A 22,915-nucleotide genomic window follows, 5' to 3' on the forward strand; every position below is an offset into this window, starting at 1 on the left:
CTCTCCAGATGTTTTGCCCGACCCCCCCCCCCCACCCCCCCACAGTATCAGTTTTGAGAAGATGGCAGTGCCCCCCCCCCCGTCTGCCCTTTCCATGTCAACAGGTCCCGCTGACCGTCGCCCTCGGTTACCGTGCAACACATCGCTGACGGCCATTACGATGGTTTCCCCGTTTCCCAACTCTCCCCTGGGGCAGAACACCCCGGTCCTGGAGTCGTAAAGTGCCTCAGAATAAGGGGTGCGTATCCGTGATCGGTTCTGCCTTTTTTAGGACACAGCGGGCGAGGGGACAGGGTGGCACACCGGTGCAGTGGGGTTCCCAGAAGGCCCTGCATTTGAATCCCAGCGGGAAGCTTCCCGTGCGACGTTTGCGTGTTCTTCCTGTGTGTGGCCTTTCCTCCGGGTAGTCCGGAGTACTCCGAATTCCACATTCCGAAGAACGTTAGCAACCCCCGACCAGGAAGCAAGCGGGTTTCATTAATTCAGTTTTTGTATCAGTTTCATTTGTCAAAGAGACGCTTTGCAGAGTGAGAGAAGGAGAACTGCAAGAACCAGGCCTGAACGCCCCAAAAAAGCAAGCAGTGAGGTAAAAAGAATCCAACTCCCTAGTGGATATAAAAAAAAACACTCAAGCAGTGGCAAGAAAAAAACTCGCTGCTGGGAAGAAGTCTCAGAAGGAACTCAGCTGCAGAGGGGGGCGCCCATCCTCCATTGGCCGGCCAGCACCTTCTTCAGGTATCTAGGGGTGAGTGCCACCTTGTGTACAGAATTACCTTGTGGACCGAGCTAATCTGAGGCATCCAGGCCTCGATGGGGAGCCAGTTAAGTATTTAAAACAGTTCCTACCTAGAGGAGCATAAGGGTTCCATTTCAGCCGCACCACCGTGCCTGGCTCCAGCTAATCGCGATGCAATTTTGCACCGCGTCAGAAATGAAGGGCTCACTGGAACGATATCCATTTGTGCCGATGCGTCTACTTCCCTGCTATGCTTTGCCACCGGCAAAGGGCTGCCAGCTGCCGCTGACGGCAGCTGTTCTCTGAGACTGTAGCCCTCCAGCCCTTGGGAGTGTCAGTGTGGCACCGCGCTTTGATGATGGATAGAATCCATTCAAGTCAGCGTCGTCTGAAAATCCCGACCACCACAAACACGCAACGCACTCGACAGCAGATGTGGATGATGGGGAGACGAGCGGATGAATTGCTCCCCTTACGTTCATCCGAATAATAAAACAGAGATCAGAGACGGCGGGTATCTGTGGCTAATTTATTTATTTGGCGGGTAAGTTTATAAAGAGTTTTGTCTGGAGCAGCCCTCGTCTCACTGGATTGGTTCTGGGGGGGCAGGGGGGGGCGGCGAGTGCATGGCTGGCCACCCATCGAGAGCGCGCGGTCTGAAAGCCGGCGGCCATCTCCGTGAGAGACGGCGGTCCGCGGTGCCAGACCAAACAAACGCACACAAAGGCGGGTAGTCGAACCGCGCGCTGGCTTCCGTACCGGCAGTACGGAGCTCCTGATGAATATCTACTTACTCAAAAGAAACGAAAACAATAAAAGCGTTCAGGGGCCGCGGAATTAGCCATTTTGCTAAGATTGTTAGGTTGCGTAGCTGCGCCCCACGTTCCATAACACATCATGGCACTGCATCCTGATTGTAACCCGGCAACCCCGCGTGGTGCAGCGTAATTGCCCGTTGCGTAACGCAAGGTAGAGGAGCGTTTAGCCAGCAGGATAGTCTTGATCCAAAATACCTTGGGATGGGGGTGGGTTTGTTATAGCTATTGAAAGGGTTTAAATGCTAATAAACTATGCTATAGGATCCACTTTCGACACTTTATGGAAATATTGATGTTAAGGTCAGGCTGATTCCACGTTTCACTACTGTGATGATGTGATCTCGGCTTCAACATGCTATATGTGTATGCCTACGAATATGGTTTGGCTCCAAGAAATTGTTTCCCTTGTATCACCTCCGTTTGAACAACAGATGGAGCCAGAGTAACGCATTAACGAAGAAAAGCAAATAATGTTTCTAATTACATGACTACACAACTAAATTCAAGAAAACGAATGGAAAAAAATGAGGCTAGTTTTATACAAATTGCCCATGCCGCAGACATAGTATACTAAAATAATTATAATAAAATATTATTGTAATGTATATTGTTGCGTTTGTTACTGCGCTTGGCTAGCTCGTTGTGTTAATGACAGCAAATAAAGTTGCTTAATCGCCCCAATCATGCAATCAGACACAAAAGCTGTAGCAAATGCATGCACCTATTTGGACGGACGGACGGACGGACGGACGGACGGATAGATAGATAGATAGATAGATAGATAGATAGATAGATAGATAGATAGATAGATAGATAGATAGATAGATAGATAGAAAATCAATCAGTAACTTAACAGGTATGCCGATAGTGGCAACGTGTCTTTCAAACTCCAACACGGCAGTGGTGCAGCGCACCCTGTTACCTTCTTTCTCACTATGTTTTTTTCAGTCGGTCGTGGTTCTTTTGACGCTGACTCAACAGCGTGCGTTCGGCTATTTATTTTGGTACAGTATCCAGATATCACGTTATTATGTTTACGTATAATACCTTTGGTTCTGTTCACACTTGTATAAATTTGACACGCGACTTTTAACTTTAAAGCCCACGGGAGAAACCCCCCAGGTCCAACTATTCTTCATGTGGAAAAGTAATAAGGGACTTTTTACTTGATGAAGAGATGGCTTTCAACAAGAAAAATATATGGGTTTGGCCCAGATCTTTGAATATCTGTCCCTGACTCGTAGCAGGGTGTGTTTTTGGAACTTGCAGCGAGCGAGCGCGAGACAGAGAGAGGGAGAGAGAGAGAGAGGGAGAAAAAAAGAAAAGGTCGTAATGAGCGGAGCTTGGGAGCTCGGATTGGCATACCTCCCAACGCTACTCTAAATAGGAAGCGCAGAACATAATGCATTCTGGAGAAACGCTGGAAAATACGACTCGACACTGGATCAAAGGGGAAATGGGGAACAGATGCCTGGGCTCGTTCCCTCCCCTCCTCCCTTCGTCGGTCACACGTAAAATTCATCTCCAGTCTGAAAGCGGTCCAGCTAGGGACTACCGCTGGAACGGAACGGAGCTGGTTTGAAAAAAAAAGTGCTTCGACTGCGCGAGGGATGGGGGCGACGCTCGTGTTTTCTCCAGACGTACACAACTATCATTCCGACCGACGGGGCTGCAGCATCGTCGCACCTTTCTGGATTGCCAGCGGAGTCTTTACGTCTAGGGGGAAAACAGGGCTCAATGGACGAAACCAACACAACCCGTAATTTCAAGGGCTTTGTTCAGATCCTAACACGGTCAAGAAAGTGATGGTGCCCGCCGCGTTCAGTTTCTGAAGGAAGCTCGGACACAGCGGTCGCATGACCTCGGTGACAGACAGATATGCACCATTAAATGTACAATAGAAGTGATTCGGCGCTCATGCTATTTGACATGCGTTTTGATTATGGTCTATATTGTTCGTGGTATATTTGAGAAATAAGTGATTAGGGTACGATATCGATTCGTCCTGACAAACAGTATTTAGATAGTTTGGTGTGATAGGGGAAGAGCTAAAATATCAAGTGTTCTCTTGGAAAGGAACTCAGGAAGAAGATTATATTTTCAAAAAAGAAAAAGAAAATAAACGGACGCAAGTACATCAACTCAATTCAAGGTAGGTCATCATGTGCATGTGCATGCATGGACAATAAACGTGCATGGGCGACGCTACCCGATAAGGTATCCTACCTGTGGACTAGTGGACCTGTGGACCTAGGCTACATTTTCATTTAAAACTTGAGAGAACACAATCACTTCCTGACAGGCTACGGATTTCTCCATTAACAGACAATATCCAGAGGGTGGAGGGTGTTATGTCGTGGTCTATCACGACACCACATCAGTCCATGTCAGTTTTATGGTAACATTTCAGTTTCTGGAGCGCAAGAGCAACTTAATGAGGCGGAGACAATTTGCGTAAAATTGTGGTTATGTCTGTAGACGTGCGACGAAAACGCCAATTACATTCAAATTAACTAAATAGTCTACGGGTTAAGAAGTACAATTCGAAGACGCAAGCTGAAATGCGACATAAAAATAAAAATCGTAAATCAGTGAAACTTAAAGTGAAAGATATTATTTAGACCGGTTAGGGTGTAGGCTAGGCTACATAAATCCGTGACCACAATACAATGACTATGCAGCGACAAACCCGTTTTTAATTAGGATGGACGGTTTGTCCAATTATGTCTTATCAAAACCGGTTTGTCAAGCATTGAAGGCTACTTTTTCGACTCGCAGGTGATCACCCGCTACACAAGTAGCTGTAACAAAATGTTCTCGATGTCAGAGTTCTTTGTCAATATGTGTCAAGTTTTGGCATGCTCGGGCAAGTGTAACCGACTCTTTCCTGACTCCCGGGTAATCCTGTAGATGGGCGCTTACGACTACAACGCTCGTCTATTGTAGCTTGTCAATCAAGGACGACGGCGCATCGGGGACAATGGTACTTCCTCAGAATATGAAATAAATGCGTCTTCGTTGTCCCTCCTGGTACAGTGCACTATGACACGTCTCGGTGTACGGTCTCCTTCAGCCATAACAGCGCGGTTTACGGTCGGCTCGTTGTAAAGCAAAGCCTTCGGTCACGTGCTCGAGCGTGTATATATGATCTCTGCTAATCACTTTTGTGTTTAGATCTTATCACACCGCGTTTCCTATTATCGATGAGCGCACTGTGGTTTTCTCCCAGGTCTGTATGTGCAGGAGTTGGGGGGGGGGGGGGCAGTTGATGTACTGCCGACATAATACAGTAACAGCCTTCCGCACTCAAGAGGTCCCGCTATTCCCGTGAAGTTTTACCACGAGCGTTTAAGCGCGGAATGAGGAGGTAACGCCCCGAGCCTCATTAGGGCCAGATGCTGTGTCGGAGGGGGAGCGTTGGAGACGATTTGTGGGAGAGGCGGAGGAGGACGCGCCCTGGTTCAGCAACCGGTTGCCTGACTGGCTGTCGGCACTGTGTCCTGCTGCGTGCCCGTGCAGATCAGGCGGGCCATAAAAAAAAAGAAAAAGAATTGGCTGTCTTTCAGCGGGACACGCAACAGGGGGAAATGCTTCCACTTCACCCCCCCCCCCCCCCTCCCCTCAACCCCCCTCCCCTTATGAAGAATGATCCGCACAAGCCCTGCGGACTGGTATTGCGCTTGGACGTGGCTGCAGTGCCGGCGCTCGCTGCCAACAACATCTGGAGTCACTTGCCAGGAATCCGACCTCTGCTGCTCCGTTTCCCTTAGAAGGAAAACTGCAGAAGAAGAAAACGGCGATCGTCTGGCGGTGGGAAGGGCGCGCGCGGGAGATGGCGGCGATCTGATTTAGCGTTTGCGGGGGTTGAGCTGTTGTTTAAAAAAAAAATTTAAATAAAAAAATAAAAATAAAAAAAGTGTTCGGGCCCCTCCTGGGGACAGGGCTTGCAGTTGGCTTGCGGAGATGCGGGGGTGAAGTTCTCTGACGCTATTGCCAGAATGTTCATCAGGAGCTCACAGTCCTCAGCCCCCCCCACCCCCACCCCACCCCACACACAGAGCCACCCCGGGGGGGTTTTCATTATACAATCAGAGGCTGTGTCCTTAGAAGACCCACGGTGAGGACACACATGACTTTGGCCGTCTCCCTCCTGTCTGCTCAGGTAACGGCCGATGTTATCGGTCGGGCTGTCACACACACACACACGCTGGCAGGCTATTAAAATGGCGGTAACGTCACGCACCCATGACTCATTTCCAGGTGGTACGAATAAGTGTCTTTCAACTCTTTTTTTTTTTTTTTTAAGGGAATGTTTGGAAAAGAGGAAGTCGATTGTATTTTTAATAATTTGTTTTACAAAGTTGCTCCTGCTAATGCGTAATGCAGCTCTGCAGCATTGGGGTGGGAGTGAAAGGTGCAACCTCTGTACGACGCATTCAGCATTCCGCTGCAGATCTAGGCGTGCGGACGAGGCTGGGAGGTCGATGTCGCGTCACGTCGCCGTAGCGACAAGTTGCCGTGGCGAGGATGTTAGCGAGCGGCTCGGTCTGAAAGTTGGCCCCTTGGCTTGAAACCACACACAGCGTGTGGTGGGGCTGAAATTTGGGGAAGGGGATTAGGGGTGTGTGCAGGCCCCCACGACAGGCACATCCTGGCAGGGGTTTCCTGTCAAAGGTTATTGCTTTTTTGATTTTGATGTTTTTCTGCGGGGCTAAGATGAATTATTCGTGGTTATTACTCAGAGCCTGTTAGCAGCAAGCTTTTGGTGGCTGACCTGAACTGCTCCAGCTGTGCAATTTCAGAGATGTTGCTTCTGAGTCACCCCAAAGTAGAGTCAGGAATTAATCATTTTAAAAAAAAGCTGTTAGGAACACAGCCGTGAAATTCCCTTCCTGTGACGTTCTGGGAGTTGAGGGCCGTGTCTTCCGCCCAGCCTTAGACCGTGTGGCGTGGGGCGGATCGATAAATCCCGACACGACTTAACGTTCCCTTGCAGCGGGAACAGCGCTCCCAGGATGCTTCACTGTATCCGTCGGCAACAAGACGACAAGTGACAGCGTAGCAGCAGCCGGAGACGATTGCGAAGGAGTCAGAGAGCAGCGACACGAGCTCGGCGCGAGTGACCTCGAGCGATAAGCGCGAGAAACAAACGGATGTGAAGTGAGTGGGAGTTAATATCTGCCTTCGCCCCTGGACTGAGTCTGCCGGGGGGGTTTGGGGTAGGTGTGTGAAAAGCACTCTCGCTGGTCTGGAGGGCCTCTTTGCTGACGACCGCTCTTATCTCCGCCACCCAGGATCCTTCTCCCGACGCGTGTCGCTAACTCCGGGCGTTCCGCTCCTCCACGCTCTCTCTCTCTCTCTCTCTCCCTCTCTCTCTCTCTCTCGCTTTCTCTTTCTCGCCGGAAAGTGGCTAATTGGCGTGCCTGCGCGGAACGGCATCGCTCATTCATGTTCAGATAAAACCGTCGGCGCCCAAATAATGCGTGTAAATATCAGCGCGGCGCTACACCGCACCGCTACGCCGCGCCGCTACACCGAGCCGCTACGCCGAGCCGCTACGCCGAGCCGCTACACCGAGCCGCTACACCGCACCGCTACACCGAGCCGCTACACCGCACCGCTACACCGCACCGCTACACCGAGTCGCTACACCGCGCCGCTACACCACACCGCTACACCGCACCGCTACACCGAGCCGCTACACCGCGCCGCTACGCCGCGCCGCTACGCCGAGCCGCTACGCCGTGCCGCTACACCGAGACGCTACGCCGCTACGCTGCACCGCTACACTGAGCCGCCACACCGAGTCGCTACGCAGAGCCGCTACACCGTGTTGCTACGCCGCTACGCTGCACCGCTACACTGAGCCGCTACGCAGAGCCGCTACACCGCGCTGCTACGCCGCTACGCTGCACCGCTACACTGAGCCGCTACACCGAGCCGCTACACCGCGTCGCTACACTGAGCTGCTACACCGAGCTGCTACACCGCGCCGCTACACCGCGTCGCTACACCGAGCCGCTACACCGAGCCGCTACACCGCGTCGCTACACTGAGCTGCTACACCGCGCCGCTACGCTGCACCGCTACACCGAGCCGCTACACCGCGTCGCTACACCGCGCCACTACCCCGCGTGACACAGCCGTCCGTTAAGGCTTCGTCTGCGGCGCGGGCCTCAGTAGGCCCCTCTTAGCCGCGGTTCGCTCGCCGATGCCGGCTCTCTCCTCTCTGAGCGCGGTTGCCCCCGGGACTCCGCCTATTTTTTAGCGCCCAAATAACGAGCCCGAATCGCGTGGCCTCCGGGAGACTCCGGCTGCTCCCGGCCCGCCGGAACTGCAGCGTCTCTGCCTCATCGCTTTAACCGCGCGGCGCAGCTCGTCTACATGGCGGGTTCTGCGAGGGTATCACCTCCCCGCACATCATCAACACCGCGGTCGTACCTCCGTAGGTGTAACCGTGGCAACCTGCCACTTTTTAAACTCACGGTGAAAGTTTTGGGAAAAAAAAAATATTAACAAGACAGTCATCAAGAGTTTTTTTTTTGTTGTTGTTGTTTTTTTTTCCCTGCCTGGGTGAGAGATGCGTGTGTGTGATGGCTTTGCCAGTCACATGACTGCACCGTGAGATTAAAAATACTCCCAAAAACAGTAGAAGCGCGAGATCGATCTCAGGGAACTGCCGCTGAAGGGAGGGAACTGATAAGTCACCTGACCTTCCTTCGCAGAGGATCGTTTGTCTCAAAGTGACTGAAAGAGCATCTTCTGATTATATTAACTGTTTTTTTTTTTGTTTTTTTTTTTAAATGTCTGTTCATGGGTTTGAGCCAGAAGCTGTGCCAGCTCGTATCTTTCTCATGCCAAAGTGCAGAAGCTAAACAGGCCTGGGCCTGGTTAGTTCTTGGAGAGTGAGCCCTCCTGGGAAAACAAAATGGCTGCTGGAAGAGGAAGGGTAGGGGTTGAGTTGATTGAGTTGGTTCTTGTCCCTCTGGCCAAATAGAAATCCAGTGCCCCAGTACAGGGATGGGGACACTGTGCTGTAGGAGGGTTTGTCCTTCAGTTAAACTGAGTTCTTGACTCACTGCGGTCATCAAACGTCCGTACACTGTCAGGATCGATGGCGACCCAGGGGGGTGGCTGTAGAGACAAGAATTCATTAGGCCTACAAACTAATGGTCATTTTTTTTTTTTGCCAATTACTCGAACCGGACATTATATTGTCTGATAGGGACCACGAACCAGACCTGTACAGATGCTTTCAGAACCAGACATTCCAGTCAAAAACCAGGCCTCAGATGCTGCCCCACACAACTTCCCCACACCACTGCCCCACACAAATCACACAGCTGCCCCAAACAACTGCCCCCACACAAATTGCCCCCACACACAACTGTGCTACACAGAAACTCTATTCAAGGAGAGCCAAACCCTCAGCCCATCCCAGTCAAACCTCATTATTTCCACAAACACACAGCTTCTTTGGAGCACTGGAACAGGTTGCTACACAGAGAAACTATTTTTATTTATTTTATTTTTTTCTCTCTCCGTGTACAGTCACGAGATGGGGAAAGGCCCTTTTGTGTCAGGCTCTTTTGTGTAGCCGAATTAGCCCTGTCCCACAGGCCGTAACAAGCAGGGACCTGAAGCTCGAACGAAGCGCAGCTATTATCTGCTAAAGGCTCGTTAGCGCGCGTTTATTGGCCGTGCTTGGAGGACGCAGACGCGAGGCGCGGCTAGTAGACGCTCGAAGAAAAAGAAAGAAAGGTAGAAATGCAGGAAAGAATGGAGGAGAGAGAGAGAAAAAAAGGGCAGCTCTTGCCTTTTTCTCTTCCCCCTGTCATTTAGGGTGCTAAGGAACCTGTTCCCGAAAACGTGTTTGTTGTCACGGATACGAGGAGCCCCGCTCCCGGTTGGCACTCTGAGAGGGAATTACAAGCGGGGGGCTAATTGTTTGCCGTTTTTTATTGCCGCCTTTTGACTCTTGGCAGAGGCGACATTCAACAGCCTCTCACAGAACCCCCCCCCACCCCCCCCCCCCACCCCACGTCTTGGATACAGTAACAGACCTTCCCGGAGATTTAAAGCTCATCGTTTTGAAGGGCCTTTTTTTTCTTTTTTTTTGTTTCTGTGGACCAGGTGCAAGTGGTACCCATTGAAGGTCCGCCAAGGGAAAGGGGGACCCCTGGGGTCAGGTGTTCGTTTTCTCGCGAGCTCATTGGCTGAAAACCGCGCGCGTTCTCGGAATGCCGCTCCAGTACCGCGTCGCGGTTACGGTGTTGCTACGCGTGCGGTCGCAAGAGTGGGCCTCTTACACAGGCCCTGTAAAACACCGCCAGACCAATTAACCTTCAGCATTTAGCACTGGGCACAACAGGGCTTGTGAATGGAATGGAATGCCCACATACAAACAATGTCCTGCGTATAGCCTCTTTTTTTGTGACATTGCCATAATTGCCTAATATCTCCCAAAAGCAACAGGCAACCTTGCGGCTGGTAGGAGACAGCGTCAGTCTAATGAAACACAGTCCCCGGCCATCTTTTGTAGAGCGGCTAACAGGGTGTCCTACATTAAGCAGGGCAGTTTTCGGGAGTCCTCACTGTTAAACTGAAAGGAAACCTTAAAAAAAACAGAATGGGGTTGGGGGGTGGGGGTGGGGGGGTGGTATGGTAAGTCAGTCGCCGTCTCTACTCCCAGACTCCGGGACGCTGACAGAGTCGAGCGCGCTTTCATGTTTCCACGGGAGAGGGAAACGGGGCGTAGCGAGCGAGCGAGAGAGAGAGGGAGAGAGTGAGAGAGAGAGAGAGAGAGAGAGAGGGAGAGAGAGTGAGCGAGAGACAGAGAGAGAGAGAGAGAGAGAGAAGAGAGTGAGAGGGAGAGAGAGACAGAGAGAGAGAAGAGAGTGAGAGGGAGAGCGAGAGAGAGAGAGAGAGTTCGCCCCGGCTCATCTTTGCACTTCCAAGGAATTCAAAGGCAAAACCTTTCCGTTGGATCAGAGGAAGCTGCGAGGCTGTGTCACCGCTGCTGTCAATCAAGCCAAAGGCGCTGTTGACAGCGCTACGCCCACTCCCCCCCCCCACCCTCACCCCCCTCCGCCCCCCCCACCGACCGACATCTCTCTTAGAGCTCTTCTGCGGCTCTTCAGACTGATCTGATGGCAAGTGCGCGGAAACAGACAAAAGCTGCAAGTGCCATTGTTTTTTTTTTTTGGTTTTTTTTTGGTTTTTTTAGGAGAGCTGGGAGCTCCTCACTTTGTATTTTAGCCTCTGGGTCTGTACTCCTACACGTCTCTCCTCAGAGTACAGGAGGCTCACTGTTTTCCGGTATGTGAATGCTGCCCTTTTGGTTAATTTCAGCAAAGCCCTTGTCATTAAAAAAAAAAAAAGAATTTTTTTTTCTTTTGGATAGTTGAAAGCACGGTTCATTAATATATAATAAACAGTAAGTAATGGAGCGCCATTAATACCCTGTTGTCATCTTCCAGATTATTAAGCGTGAATATAATTTGTTCTCCTTGGAGGGAGCCGAATCTTATTCTGGCGGTCTGCAGGGCAGAGACTGAGGGGGAAAGAAATGGTCCCCCGTTCAAAACGACTCCTGCCTTTGTGTCTTCGGTTTCAAATGCACTTGGTGCTGGCGGTTTGCCTCCACGTACGCTTGAGCACAGGAGACAGACTCAGTAGACTTACAATATTGAGATGTGCTAATCCCAGGTTGTTTGTGTGTGCACCCGATTGTGAGGATTGGAACATGTGTGTGGTGTGTGTGTGTGTGTGTGAGAGAGAGAGAGAGAGAGAGAGCGAGTGTGTGTGTGTGTGTGTGTGAGAGAGAGAGAGAGAGAGAGCATGTGTGTGAGTGTTTGTGTGAGAGAGAAAGACTGAGAGCGGTGTGTGTGTGAGTGCGTGCATGAGAGAGAGAAAGCGAGAGAGCATGTGTGTGTGTGTGTGTGTGTGTGTGTGAGTGTATTGGAGCATGGCTGTGTGGTGTATGTGTGTGTGTGTGTGTGTGTGTGTATTGGAGCATGTCAGTGTGGTGTGCGTATGCGTCTCGGTGGGTGTAGTAATGTCTGTAAGGATATGTTCCAGCACACTGGGTCTACTCTGAGGTGAGTGGACCGCTCTGTGTAAAAGGTTAAATGCTTTCATTTGTCAGACTCGTGATGAAACCTCAGGTCACAAGGGGTTAGACTAGCCAAGGGCTTCTGCTTTCAGCCCTCAGGAAGAAAGGGTGTGTGTGTGTCTGTATACGAATGTATTCTATGCGTGTGTATGTGTGCGTGTGTGTATGTGTGTGTGTGTGTGTATACGAATGTATTCTATGCGTGTGTATGTGTGTGTGTGTGTGTGTCTGTATACGAATGTATTCTACGCGTGTGTATGTGTGTGCGTGTGTGCGTGTTTGTGTGTGTAAGTGTGTATGTGAATGTGTGTGTGTGTGTGAGTGTGTTTATGTGTGTATGCGTGTGAATGAGAGTTACTGTGTGTTATGAGGACCTTTCTGCAGGGAGGAAGCCTGCATTCTGTCACACGGAGGCTCAGCCAGTTATTTACATACCTTCTGCAGCCTGGGACTCTGATCTCCACGGTAACAGACGCAGCACTGACAGGAGCCCAGCCGTCTGTGCCAGAGGCAGTACTGACACAGACAGACTGGGGGGCGGGGGGGGAGGCGGGCAGTAAGAAGAAGAGGAGGCCAGAGCAAATATTTTGGTTTAAGAGATGGAATAAACATTCACACACACACACTGGATATCATGGATGATTTTTCCTTCAGTAAAAGCATGTTGACTCAACTGCATATTTGTGGATGTGGAGAACATATTTTAGAAAGTTATGTTTTATTGAATTTCGATCAAATGCTGCTCCGGCTATAATTATTATTACCCCCCCCCCCCCCCCCCACCCACGTCAGAGCACCAGGAAGCAGTGTAATCATGTGAGCAGCTTCGGTCATGTGACAGGGGACAGCGTGTATGCTCCTGCGTCCCCTGATCACCTGAGGTCATTCAGCTGCCTAAAGTGGGTGCGACTCCTTGCAGGGATATAAACCCTGATGGCTTGGGTCCCCCATTTTGGATGAGATCAGCAGGAGTGACACTGTTCCAGACAGGCAGCATATGCCCAATACCCCACTCTCTTTACCCCAATGCCCCACTCTCTTTACCCCAATATCCCACTCTCATTACCCCAATGCCCCACTCTCTTTAACTTAATACCCCTCTCTCTTTAACTTAATACCCCACTCTCTGTAGCCCAAGCTCCATTCTGTTTAAGCCAATACCCCCCTCACTTTTGCCCAATGCTACACTCTCTCTTTGCCATTTTTCCAATTTTGGGAGCTGCAGTTTGATATTCCACCCACTGCAGTGATGTACGTGTGTGTTTGTGTGTGTGTATGTGTGTACATGCTTGTACATGCAGTTCTGAGGAGGGCAGAGTCAATCACTCAGACTGAGAAAATCTTGCATCTTCATCCCAGTTACTGAAGTGACTTGAGTCTTTTTTTCCGAGAAAAACTGGCAGTCAATTCCCCCTCTCTCTCCCTCTCTCTCTCCCTCTCTCTTTTTCTCCCCCTCTTTCCCTCCCTCCATCCCTCCCACTCTCCCTCTCTCCCTCTCCCTCACTCCCTCCCTCCCTCCCTCTCTCCCAGCCCTGCCTCATGCCATCACACTGCAATTAACTTCTCATCATCAAAGAGAATAATGAAGAGGGAGACAAACAGACAAACAGACATGCAGGCAGGCAGGCAGGCAGACGGACAGACAGGCAGGCAGACAGACTAACAGAGAGAGAGACAGGCAGGCAGAGAGACAGACAGGCAGACTAACAGACAGGCAGACAGACAGGCAGACGGACAGACAGGGAGGCAGAGAGACAGACAGGCAGACGGACAGACAGGGAGGCAGAGAGACAGACAGGCAGACGAACAGACAGGCAGACAGATACACAGACAGGCAGGCAGACAGACAGACAGGCAGAAGGACAGGCAGACAGATACACAGACAGGCAGGCGGACAGACAGGCAGGCAGACAGACTAACAGACAGAGAGACAGGCAGGCAGAGAGACAGAAAGGCAGACGGACAGATAGGCAGGCAGAAGGACAGGCAGACAGATACACAGGCAGGCAGACAGACAGACAGACAGGCAGACAGACAGACAGGCAGGCAGGCAGAGAGACAGACAGGCAGATACACAGACAGGCAGAAGGACAGGCAGACAGATACACAGACAGGCAGGCAGACAGACAGACAGGCAGGCAGGCAGAGAGACAGACAGGCAGATACACAGACAGGCAGACAGACAGACAGACAGACGGACAGGCAGGCAGATACACAGACAGGCAGACAGACAGGCAGACAGATACACAGGCAGGCAGACAGACAGACAGACAGGCTGCGAGGGGGCCTGGGGGAGATGAGGGGGGCGAGCCGCTGCGTTTCGTGAGACCGTTTGAGCGGGAGCCCCGCTCTTTTGGGGGGCGAGCGCGTGCTTTCACTCTCACACTCCACAGAGAGAGAGAGAGAGAGAGAGAGAAAGAGGGAGAGATGCCCTGAGGGAGATTTTTTTTTTTCCTTTTGCTTTTTTTTTTTTTGCTTCTCTCTCTCGCTCGCTTGCTCTCTGTCTCCAGCTCTTCTCTCGCTCTCTCTCTCCCTCTCTGTGAAGAACAGAAGTTTTGCTCTACACGTCGGAAACCAGCCCCCCGAATTCCGTTCCCCGTTTCATGGGGGAGCTGTCTGCCGCACAGCTTCACATTTAATAACGTCGGAAAGGGTGTCAGCGTCTCGGAAGAGAGGAAGGGGATGAAAGAGGGAGAGGAGAGGCGAGCGCTCAGGGGAGGGGTCCCCAGGGACCGGAGCGAGAGGTGGGGAGAGGTGGCACAGTTGTTTTTTTTCGAGTGGAGCGCAGAGGAGACTAGCTGAAGGTAAAACGTCTCTCCAGGAGGAAGTGGGCTCGTTAATTATCCCCAGCACTTCTGCAATTCAATGAAAATGGGAGTTAATTAGGGCGAGGTGGCACTGGTGATCTTTTGGGTTGGTGGTGATGGGGGGGGGGGGGTAGATTTGGACGGGGTGCAGGTTATTGGGGTGATGGAGGGGAGGGGGGAGGGAAGGTATTTTATCCCAACTGCCAATCTGGACAGTTTTCTGTCTGGGGAAATCAGCTGAATGCCAGTCACTCCCTTTCTCTCTCCCTCTCTCCTCCTCGCTCCCTCTCTCTCTTTCCCGCACTCCCTCTCTCTCCCTCTCCTTTTCTCTCTCCCTCTCTCTTCCTCGCTCTCATTCTCTCTCTCAATCTCTCTCCCTCTCTCTTTCCTCTTTTCTTCTCATTCTCATTCTCTCTCTCAATCACTCTTCCTCTCTCTCCCTCTCTCTTTCCTCTCTGCCTTTTACATCTGAAGTCTCTTTGTCATTCCCCTTCCTCCCCAGAACAGTCTGCTGATGCACACCAGTCCATTTGTAACCTCGACCCCCCCCCGGGCCCCCCCACCTCGAAAACGAGCGGTAACGCACCGCGCTGGCAAGCGGCCAGTGGATGTGTGAGGGAGGCGGGGGGGGGCAGGGCAGGGCAGGGGGGGCAGGTGAGGTGTTTGGGCAGCAGTCTGCGTGTGTTTGGCGGTGCGGTGCTTTGATTGTGGTGGGCGGGGGCAAGGCGGGCAGTGGATGTGTGAGGGAGGCGGGGGGGGGCAGGGCGGGCGGTGGAGGTGTGAGGGAGGCGGGGGGGCAGGGCGGGCGGTGGATGTGTGAGGGAGGCAGGGGGGGCGGGGGCGGGGGGGGGCAGGGCGGGCGGTGGATGTGTGAGGGAGGTGGGGGGGGCGGGGGGGCAGGGGGGGCTCATTCGGACTGGCATTTTAATCAGCCGACGGTCTCAAACAGACGGGCTGCCTGTCGGCGGTCGGCATGGCAGCCAGGATGTGACATCGCCGGAGTGTGCCTCGGGGCTCCAGGGCTCTCATCCGACTCATACTGCGCGTGTGTGTGTGTGTGCGTGCGTGTGTGTGTGTGTGTGCGTGCGTGTGTGCGTGGTGTGTGTGTGCCTGTGTGTGTGTGTGTGTGTGCTATGTGTACTGCATGTACTGTGCGTGTGTGTGAGTACTGCATGTACTCTGTGCGTGTGTGTGTGCAGTATGTGTACTGTATGTACTCTGTGTGTGTGCGTTTGTGTGCAGTATGTGTACTGTATGTACTCTGTGTGTGTGAGTTTGTGTGCTGTACGCGTACTGTATGTACTCTGTGTGTGTGCGTTTGTGTGCAGTATGTGTACTGTATGTACTCTGTGTGTGTGCGTTTGTGTGCAGTATGTGTACTGTATGTACTCTGTGTGTGTGCGTTTGTGTGCAGTATGTGTACTGTATGTTCTCTGTGTGTGTGTGCGTTTGTGTGCAGTATGTGTACTGTATGTACTGTGTGTGTGTGTGTACTGTATGTACTCTGTGTGTGTGCGTTTGTGTGCAGTGTGTGCACTGTATGTACTCTGTGTGTGTGCGTTTGTGTGCAGTATGTGTACTGTATGTACTCTGTGTGTGTGTGCGTTTGTGTGCAGTATGTGTACTGTATGTACTCTGTGTGTGTGTGTTTGTGTGCAGTATGTGTACTGTATGTACTCTGTGTGTGTGTGCGTTTGTGTGCAGTATGTGTACTGTATGTACTCTGTGTGTGTGCGTTTGTGTGCAGTATGCGTACTGTACGTACTCTGTGTGTGTGTGTGTACTGTATGTACTCTGTGTGTGTGCGTTTGTGTGCAGTATGTGTACTGTATGTACTCTGTGTGTGTGCGTTTGTGTGCAGTATGCGTACTGTATGTACTGTACGTGCATATGTGTGGGATGGGTGGTTGGAGCGGGGAGGTGTGGGAACACGGAGAGGTGCAGAGAGCTCTGGGATTGGCTGTGCGTGGGAGGGACTCAGAGTCGTCTCCGTGACAGAAAGCTTCTGGGATCAGAGGCGCCGTGTCAGGGGGCACAAAAGGCCCTGCGTCCCAGAGGCCGAGGGGAAGCCCTCTTCCCCAGACGAAACAGCGCTGTCCCGGACCCAAGGGTTCAAAATGGCGGTTCTCAGGGTTCATATAGAACTCTCCCCCTGCACCGGCTTCTGCAGCTTCTACATGGCGATGAAAAGAGATGCGCTCCGATTGGTTCCATTTGTCGGTTAGGTCATATCCTGTCACGGATATGTGCAGACTCTTACTGTGATGTCATCGCGTTCCGCCTGAGAGGAAGTTGAAGTTTGAAAAAGACCAGGTGCAGGAGGTGGAAACAGATCGTAGGTAAACGCTGTCAGAGGTTGATAGGGCTGTAGAGATAATGCTTTAATGTTTTATTGTTTTGACGGAAAAGGTCGCAGCCGCCCTCGTGTAGTCTTTGACGGTCCGAGCGTATCCATGCCGATAACATCGTCTGCCGAGCGTGAATGTGCCTGTGAAGGCCCTGCTGACGTACAGTACCTTTTAAATGTGTGTGTGTGGGGGGGGGGGGGGGGGGGTTTCTTTCACAGCCAATCATGCACATCGCCACAGACTTCCTGCACATTTAGCCTCAGCTGTTTTGTTTTTTATTTAAATCTCAGATTCAAATTCAAGTTCAAAATGCTTTATTTGCCGGAAATGCATTAGCTGAAGCGTATAGCAACAGAACGACTCAAACTTTTCTTATTATTATAATAATAATTTTCTTTCTTTACCTACCCCTCCTCTCTCTCCCCCCCCTCTCCCTCCCCCTTCCTCTCTCCCCGCCCCCCTCTCTCCCCCCCTCTCCTCCTCCCCCCCCTCCTCCTCCCCCCCCCCCTCCCTCCCTCCCTCTCTCCCTCGCCCCCCCCAGACCGGAGTGAGTGAGAGATGACCCTGGTCCTGTCCATGAATCCCTTCTGCGACCACTCCGCCCCCGAAGCGGATCCGGCTCTCCCGCAGTTCCTGCCCGTCTGGGAGTCGGAGCGCTGCAGCAAGAGCTGCCTCACCGGCCCCCCGCCACTGGAGTGCGCTGTGGAGCAGCTGGCCAAGGGTAAGGGGCTGACCTTCTCTTACCACGGCCCGCTCAGGCCGCAGTAGTTCCGTCCCACGCGGAAGGGCCACATGGAGAAACACAAACCGACGTCTTTCGGAGTCTCTGGGATTGGTGAAAAGAAAGGTAATTGCGAACACCTGTTTTTATTTGCCCTCTCGTTGCTTAATTGTTCTGCAGAACCCCACTGTAGAAGACTGCCCGATCATGTGACCACGTCAAGGATCGCCTACTTCAAAAGGAAGTACGTGGAGGACGAGGACCCCCACCTCTGCTTCAGGAACTACTGCCAGACAGTGAGTACCATAGAGACTCCTCAGCGCTCAGGAGCTGCTGCCAGATAATCAGTACCATAGAGAGCACTCTGCCTCAAGCATTACTGACAGGCAGTGAGTACCATAGAGACTACTCATCTTCAGGAGCTACTGCCAGACAGCAAGTACCGCGGAGATCAGTGAGCTTTCGATTTTACATTCAGGCAGTTCGTGCCACGGAAGCCTGTTATCTTCAGAAACTTTCTCACAGCCATGTCTGAATACCACTCAAAGTTGGCGCACTATGTTTATGAATGAGAAAGATGAGATTTAATTACTCAACATGAGAAGTTCACGCTAGGATCTCATTAAAGAACTATTTTTTTATGTGTCGCCATCCTGCCAGAATGCCTGCAGACCAATGCAGCTTGCTAGTGACCTGGATTGCTAGTTTTTTCTGGAAGGTTTTTTCCGTATGCTTTAAATAATTATCTTTATCTTCCATTGCATCTTCTTATTACTGTTACTCCTGTTAGCGAAGGGGGCTGGGGTCAGTACAATTCAATCAGCTCTGCCTCGGCCTAATTGAAACACGATTCGTTAACTGGAATGTCCGCGTAGAACATCATTGGAATTTTTCAATCGTGGAATTAATTTCAAGTCATTTGCGGCGGGAGTGAGCGAATTGAAATGGCGTTGGCCCGGACCGTGGGGGCGACAAAAACAAGTTTTTACCCCGGGGAGCAGAGGAGACTTTCTCCCTGTGAATGTTGTTCCACCATTGATCGCAAATTAAATTGAAACGAGCTGTTAATTGTTTTTAATGTATACCCGGGAACGGTTGGCCCTGTTAAGACCACACTGTGGCAGAGCTGGCCGTTAAACCTGCGCTGTGACAGAAATGGCTGTGCATTTGATGAGAAATAGATGTCCCCGTTTCGCGTACCAGGACTTTTAGTCTGTCAGATTCGTCCGATTCCTTTCATTCTCTGCGAAGTGTTGTGTAATAAATGATTCCTTCAACAACAGGTTACGTTTTTAATTGATTAAATTATAGGCTGACGGGTGAAATCAGTGTGACAAATGGCAACGAGCCAAGCACACTTGTTAAAACAAGTTTAAGGAAGGAGATGTGTGGAAGAAATTAAATACGTTTTTCATCAGGGTTAATTGGCCAGGACCGCAAACATATACGGTGGGGTCAAAGGGTCATGTTTGAGAAAGCCTGTCAAAATGACCCTAGGCCATCTGAAGTACAGGGCGTGGTGTCATTGAATCCAAAAATCACAGTTAATAGTGAAGGTCTGTATGTGTAGCTGCACTTTCAATAATGGACTGGATGTTGTTATTCTAAAATGAAAATGTTATTTTACCGGACTAGGTCTCTCATTTTACATTAAGAAAACACAAACAGATAAAACAAAATTTAAAAATGTTTTCCTGCCTTAAGCAAATGAAATCGCTGCCATTTTTCTTAAATCGATAAAACTTGAACCACTAGGTTTTTTTTCTCATCTCTGGAACACAACGTCCTGGTCTGCTTAGTTCTTATGCCATGAAATGGTTAACTTTACACTGCGGCAGTTCACCATTACAATCGCATTGCTGTTTAAATTGAAAGTTACAGCCGTTCGTCTGTAATTCCCACCTCCGTCCTGCAGGTGGCGCCGGTGCTGGAGGAGCGCGCCCACGTCCTGCGGCTGTCCCTGGAGAAGATGCGCTTCATCGACGACCCCGAGGCCTTCCTGCGCCGCTCCGTGCTGGTCAACAACCTCCTGCGTCGCCTGAGGGCCGAGATCCTGCTGCAGAGCGACTGGTGCTTCCCCCCGGGCCCCGCCCCCGGCCCCGCCCCCGGTCCCGCCTGCCCCTGGGAGGCGCCGCAGGCCGGGCGGCCCTGCTTCGGCCCGCTGGGAGGGGGGGGGCCCTACCGCAAGCGTTTCCGGCTGGTACGCGGGGAGGCTCCGCCCGAGTGCCTGTCGGCCTGCTGCTGCTGCCTGTACGGCGGCCGCTACCTGCGCCTCCCCTTCTCCATCTACGAGGAGGAGCCTTCGTCCTCTCCTTCCTCATCCTCGTCCTCTTCCTCCTCCTCCTCCTCCTCCTCCTCGTCCTCCTCCTCTTCCTCCCCGCCCTTCCCTCAGCTGCTCCCCGCGGAAGGCAAGGAGGCGCGGGCGGACCCCTCGCGCCCCGGGCCGGACGCGCCCGAGGCCGGCAGGCCGGGCGAGGGACACGACGCCGCCAAAGAGCGGCCCAGGGCGCGGGACAGAACGGCATGCTGGGAAGGGGAGCAGGGGACCAGGAAGGGAGCGGACAGACACGCGCGGGGCGAGCGGGGCGAGCGGGGCGAGAGGAGCGACGAGGCGAGGCGAGGCTCGCGCTGGGGCCCCGACCCCGCCGACCCCAAACAGGAAGCGGCCCCCTGGGGCCCGACGGGGAGGAAAGTGTAAAGGAGGGTTGCTAGGGGAAACGAGCCGAGGAAGAGGACAACCGAGGACGACGTCATCGGGCCAGGGAACCGACGAAGGCAGCGGTGTGTTGCGTAGCGCTGGGACACCCCCCTCCCACACACTCCCCACCCCCCACCCCCCCCCACCTCCCATCACAGGCCCAGGCCCGTAATTAAAATCACAAACCGTCCACCCACCCGCTCATCGGGAAATTGCAAGGCTGGTGCTGAATCACTGTTGTTCAACGCGTCTAAGGGCAGTGCTGTTTTCCCCCAAACTTCTGTCTGCTGTTAATGTGGGGTTTTCATCCTTGATTGGTGGGTGGGTCACTGATTTTTTCTAACTTGTTTCTTTTTTTTTTTTGGGGAGTTTTGGAGAGTTCCTGCGTCCCAAACCTGGCGTCAACCCCAGAGTTGGGGTGGGGGGCGTTCCTCGCTGGTGAACTATGGGGGAATTTTTTTTTAAAAAGGCAGTTGGGTCTGAGGTTCCAGAGGTTCGAGCGTCCCGTGTCAGTATTGTGGATTGTGTCGGTTTTGTCCACCACACAGGACAGCTGAGAGAGGGGACTCCAGACTCTGCGTTCTCCTCGGGTGAGAAGCGTACGGTGCCTTACTTTTCTAACGTCTGGAGCTCTCCTCCTCGTTCGGGTGGTGTGTGGGGACGCCCTTGCTCGCGGCACGAGGTGCGGGAGGGTGCGGGACGCTCGCCGGGACGGTGCGGGACGCTCGCTCTCCGCACGAGGATTCTTTTTTTTTTCGACGAGGTCTGCCAGCGTTCGGGCGAACGAGCGGAGAGGACGGAACGCGCGGGCGGAGGCGGGGATACAACCGTTACTCACTCTCACGAAAAAAAAAACAAAAACCAGAACAATGTTGTTGGAACAGCACTCGCAGGAATCTGGGGATGTCTGTTTTACATCCTCACTCACCCCCCCCCAAATCCCCCCCCGCCCCCACGCCCCCACACCCCCCCTTCCCCCCACCAGCCCCTGCATCGCTTTTAACTTTCAACCAAACCAGAGCCAGAGATGAGATCTCAGTCTGGAGTTAAAACGGATTGCCTATCCAAAAAGGTCTGCCCTGCCCTGTTCTGTAAAGAAATGGTGCGGAGAGTATGTCAGAGGTGCGTGGCCAATAGACACTGTGGTGCACCCTCTTCCTGATTGACCGCTCTTATGAAAGTGTCGCCATTTTGCTTCGGACCAATTAAAGTCAGGGTTTGCAGAAAGTGACTTGCGTCGGTTACAGTGGGCTCTCTCAGTGACTTTGCCTGCGGAGTTCATTCTTTATTACGATCGAATCACAGAAACTTCCGGAAACCTCCCCCCCCCCCCCCCCCCATTTCTGACAAGGCACAAATGAAAGTATCAAAGTGTGTTAGCGTGTCGTTTGTTTTGTCAATTTCCTTCTGTGGTCCTTTTTTTTTTTTTCTTTGTTTTTTCACCAAGAGCTTTCTAGCATCACAGGAAGTGAGAAATCGTTACAAAGAGCAATACAAGGGTGTCAGGATCTGATACAAGCATAAAAGCACAACCGTTTGCATTTTCTTATAAGAAATGTGGTTCGTAGTAAATCTACTTTGCTCAACGGTTTTTATGTGATGTTTATTTTTTGTGACAACTGTAAGAATTATTATGATTAAATAGAATGTCCTGAAATGCATAACTATTGTTTTTATTTATTTATTTATTTAGCAGCAGCACCCATACGCAGCAATACAATCACTGTTTTTATCAGACATTTTGACTGTTGCCTCATCCATGCATAAATTTGATACGGGCCTAAAAAGAATGTGGTATGTAGTTTCGCAACCACACAATGTCATAACCACCAGTACTACACTAGGTGTATAACCTGAGTATTTTAGTATCTTTTGAAATAATCAACAAGTAATTGTATATTTACATGCTGAAGTACCGGTGCTATAGTACCACCACCATCAGCGCAGTAATAATTATGCTGGTACTTTTCGTACTGTAGTACTGGCAGTGCTACTCTGCTCCATCGGCCATCGGTGGAGCAGAGGTGATAGAACAGCAGCTGCAGTTCAGGAGCAGGTGCAGCTGTGGATTCCAAGGTGTTAGGAATGTGTGTGTGTGTGTGTGACTGCATGCTTATGTGTGTGTGTGTGTGTTTGTGTGTGTGTATATATATATAATGTGCGTGTACACGTATGTGTGTGCGTGTGTGTATAAATGTGTGTGTGTGTGCGTGCGTGTGTATGTATGCGCGCATGTGTGTGTCTGCAGTGCAGAGGTGCAGCTGGATGGCTGTCTCCCCTCACCCCTTCCCCGCCCCGCCCCCCCCTCGCCCCCAGCGTGTGGGAGACGCAGGCATCCGTGGAGCCCCCGGCAGTCATTAATCTTCCTGACACACGAGCAAATCACCTCTCTGCCCCCCCCCCCCACCCCCAACCGCCCCTCCCCCCTCCGCCGTGTCATCTCTGTTATCTCTATGGAAACAATATTTACAGGCTGTATAGCGCGTCGGGCCGCGTTCCTCTCGCCGAGCGACCGCGACTTACGACGGCCCGTAGCGATGTTCATTTACAAACCCCGCGCCGCAATAAAAGACGCGTCGAGAGAAGTTTAAAAAAAATAAAATAAAATAAAAAAAACAAGGGACTCACTCACAGCGAGTGCCACCACAGACAAGTCCCATATTTCACATCTGA

General features: G+C 51.8%; 1 protein-coding gene across 2 annotated transcripts; it reads left to right on the forward strand.

Annotated features, from left to right (window-relative positions):
- Positions 1-2,439: 2,439 nt before the first annotated feature.
- LOC135235354 (SERTA domain-containing protein 4-like) lies at positions 2,440-21,906 on the forward strand. Of its 2 annotated transcripts, none has more exons than XM_064300899.1 (4): positions 2,440-3,710; positions 17,365-17,544; positions 17,725-17,840; positions 19,460-21,906. In XM_064300899.1, the coding sequence occupies exons 2-4, from the start codon at positions 17,382-17,384 to the stop codon at positions 20,240-20,242; spliced, it is 1,062 nt and encodes a 353-aa protein (XP_064156969.1). In that variant the 5' UTR covers positions 2,440-3,710; positions 17,365-17,381; the 3' UTR covers positions 20,243-21,906. The 2 variants fall into 2 exon arrangements, with proteins under 2 accessions (XP_064156969.1, XP_064156897.1); XM_064300827.1 differs by having other exon boundaries at positions 2,440-3,706.
- The last annotated feature ends 1,009 nt before the right edge of the window (positions 21,907-22,915 follow it).

The sequence above is a fragment of the Anguilla rostrata genome, chromosome 1, assembly GCF_018555375.3.
Source record: "Anguilla rostrata isolate EN2019 chromosome 1, ASM1855537v3, whole genome shotgun sequence".
NCBI lineage: Eukaryota > Metazoa > Chordata > Actinopteri > Anguilliformes > Anguillidae > Anguilla > Anguilla rostrata.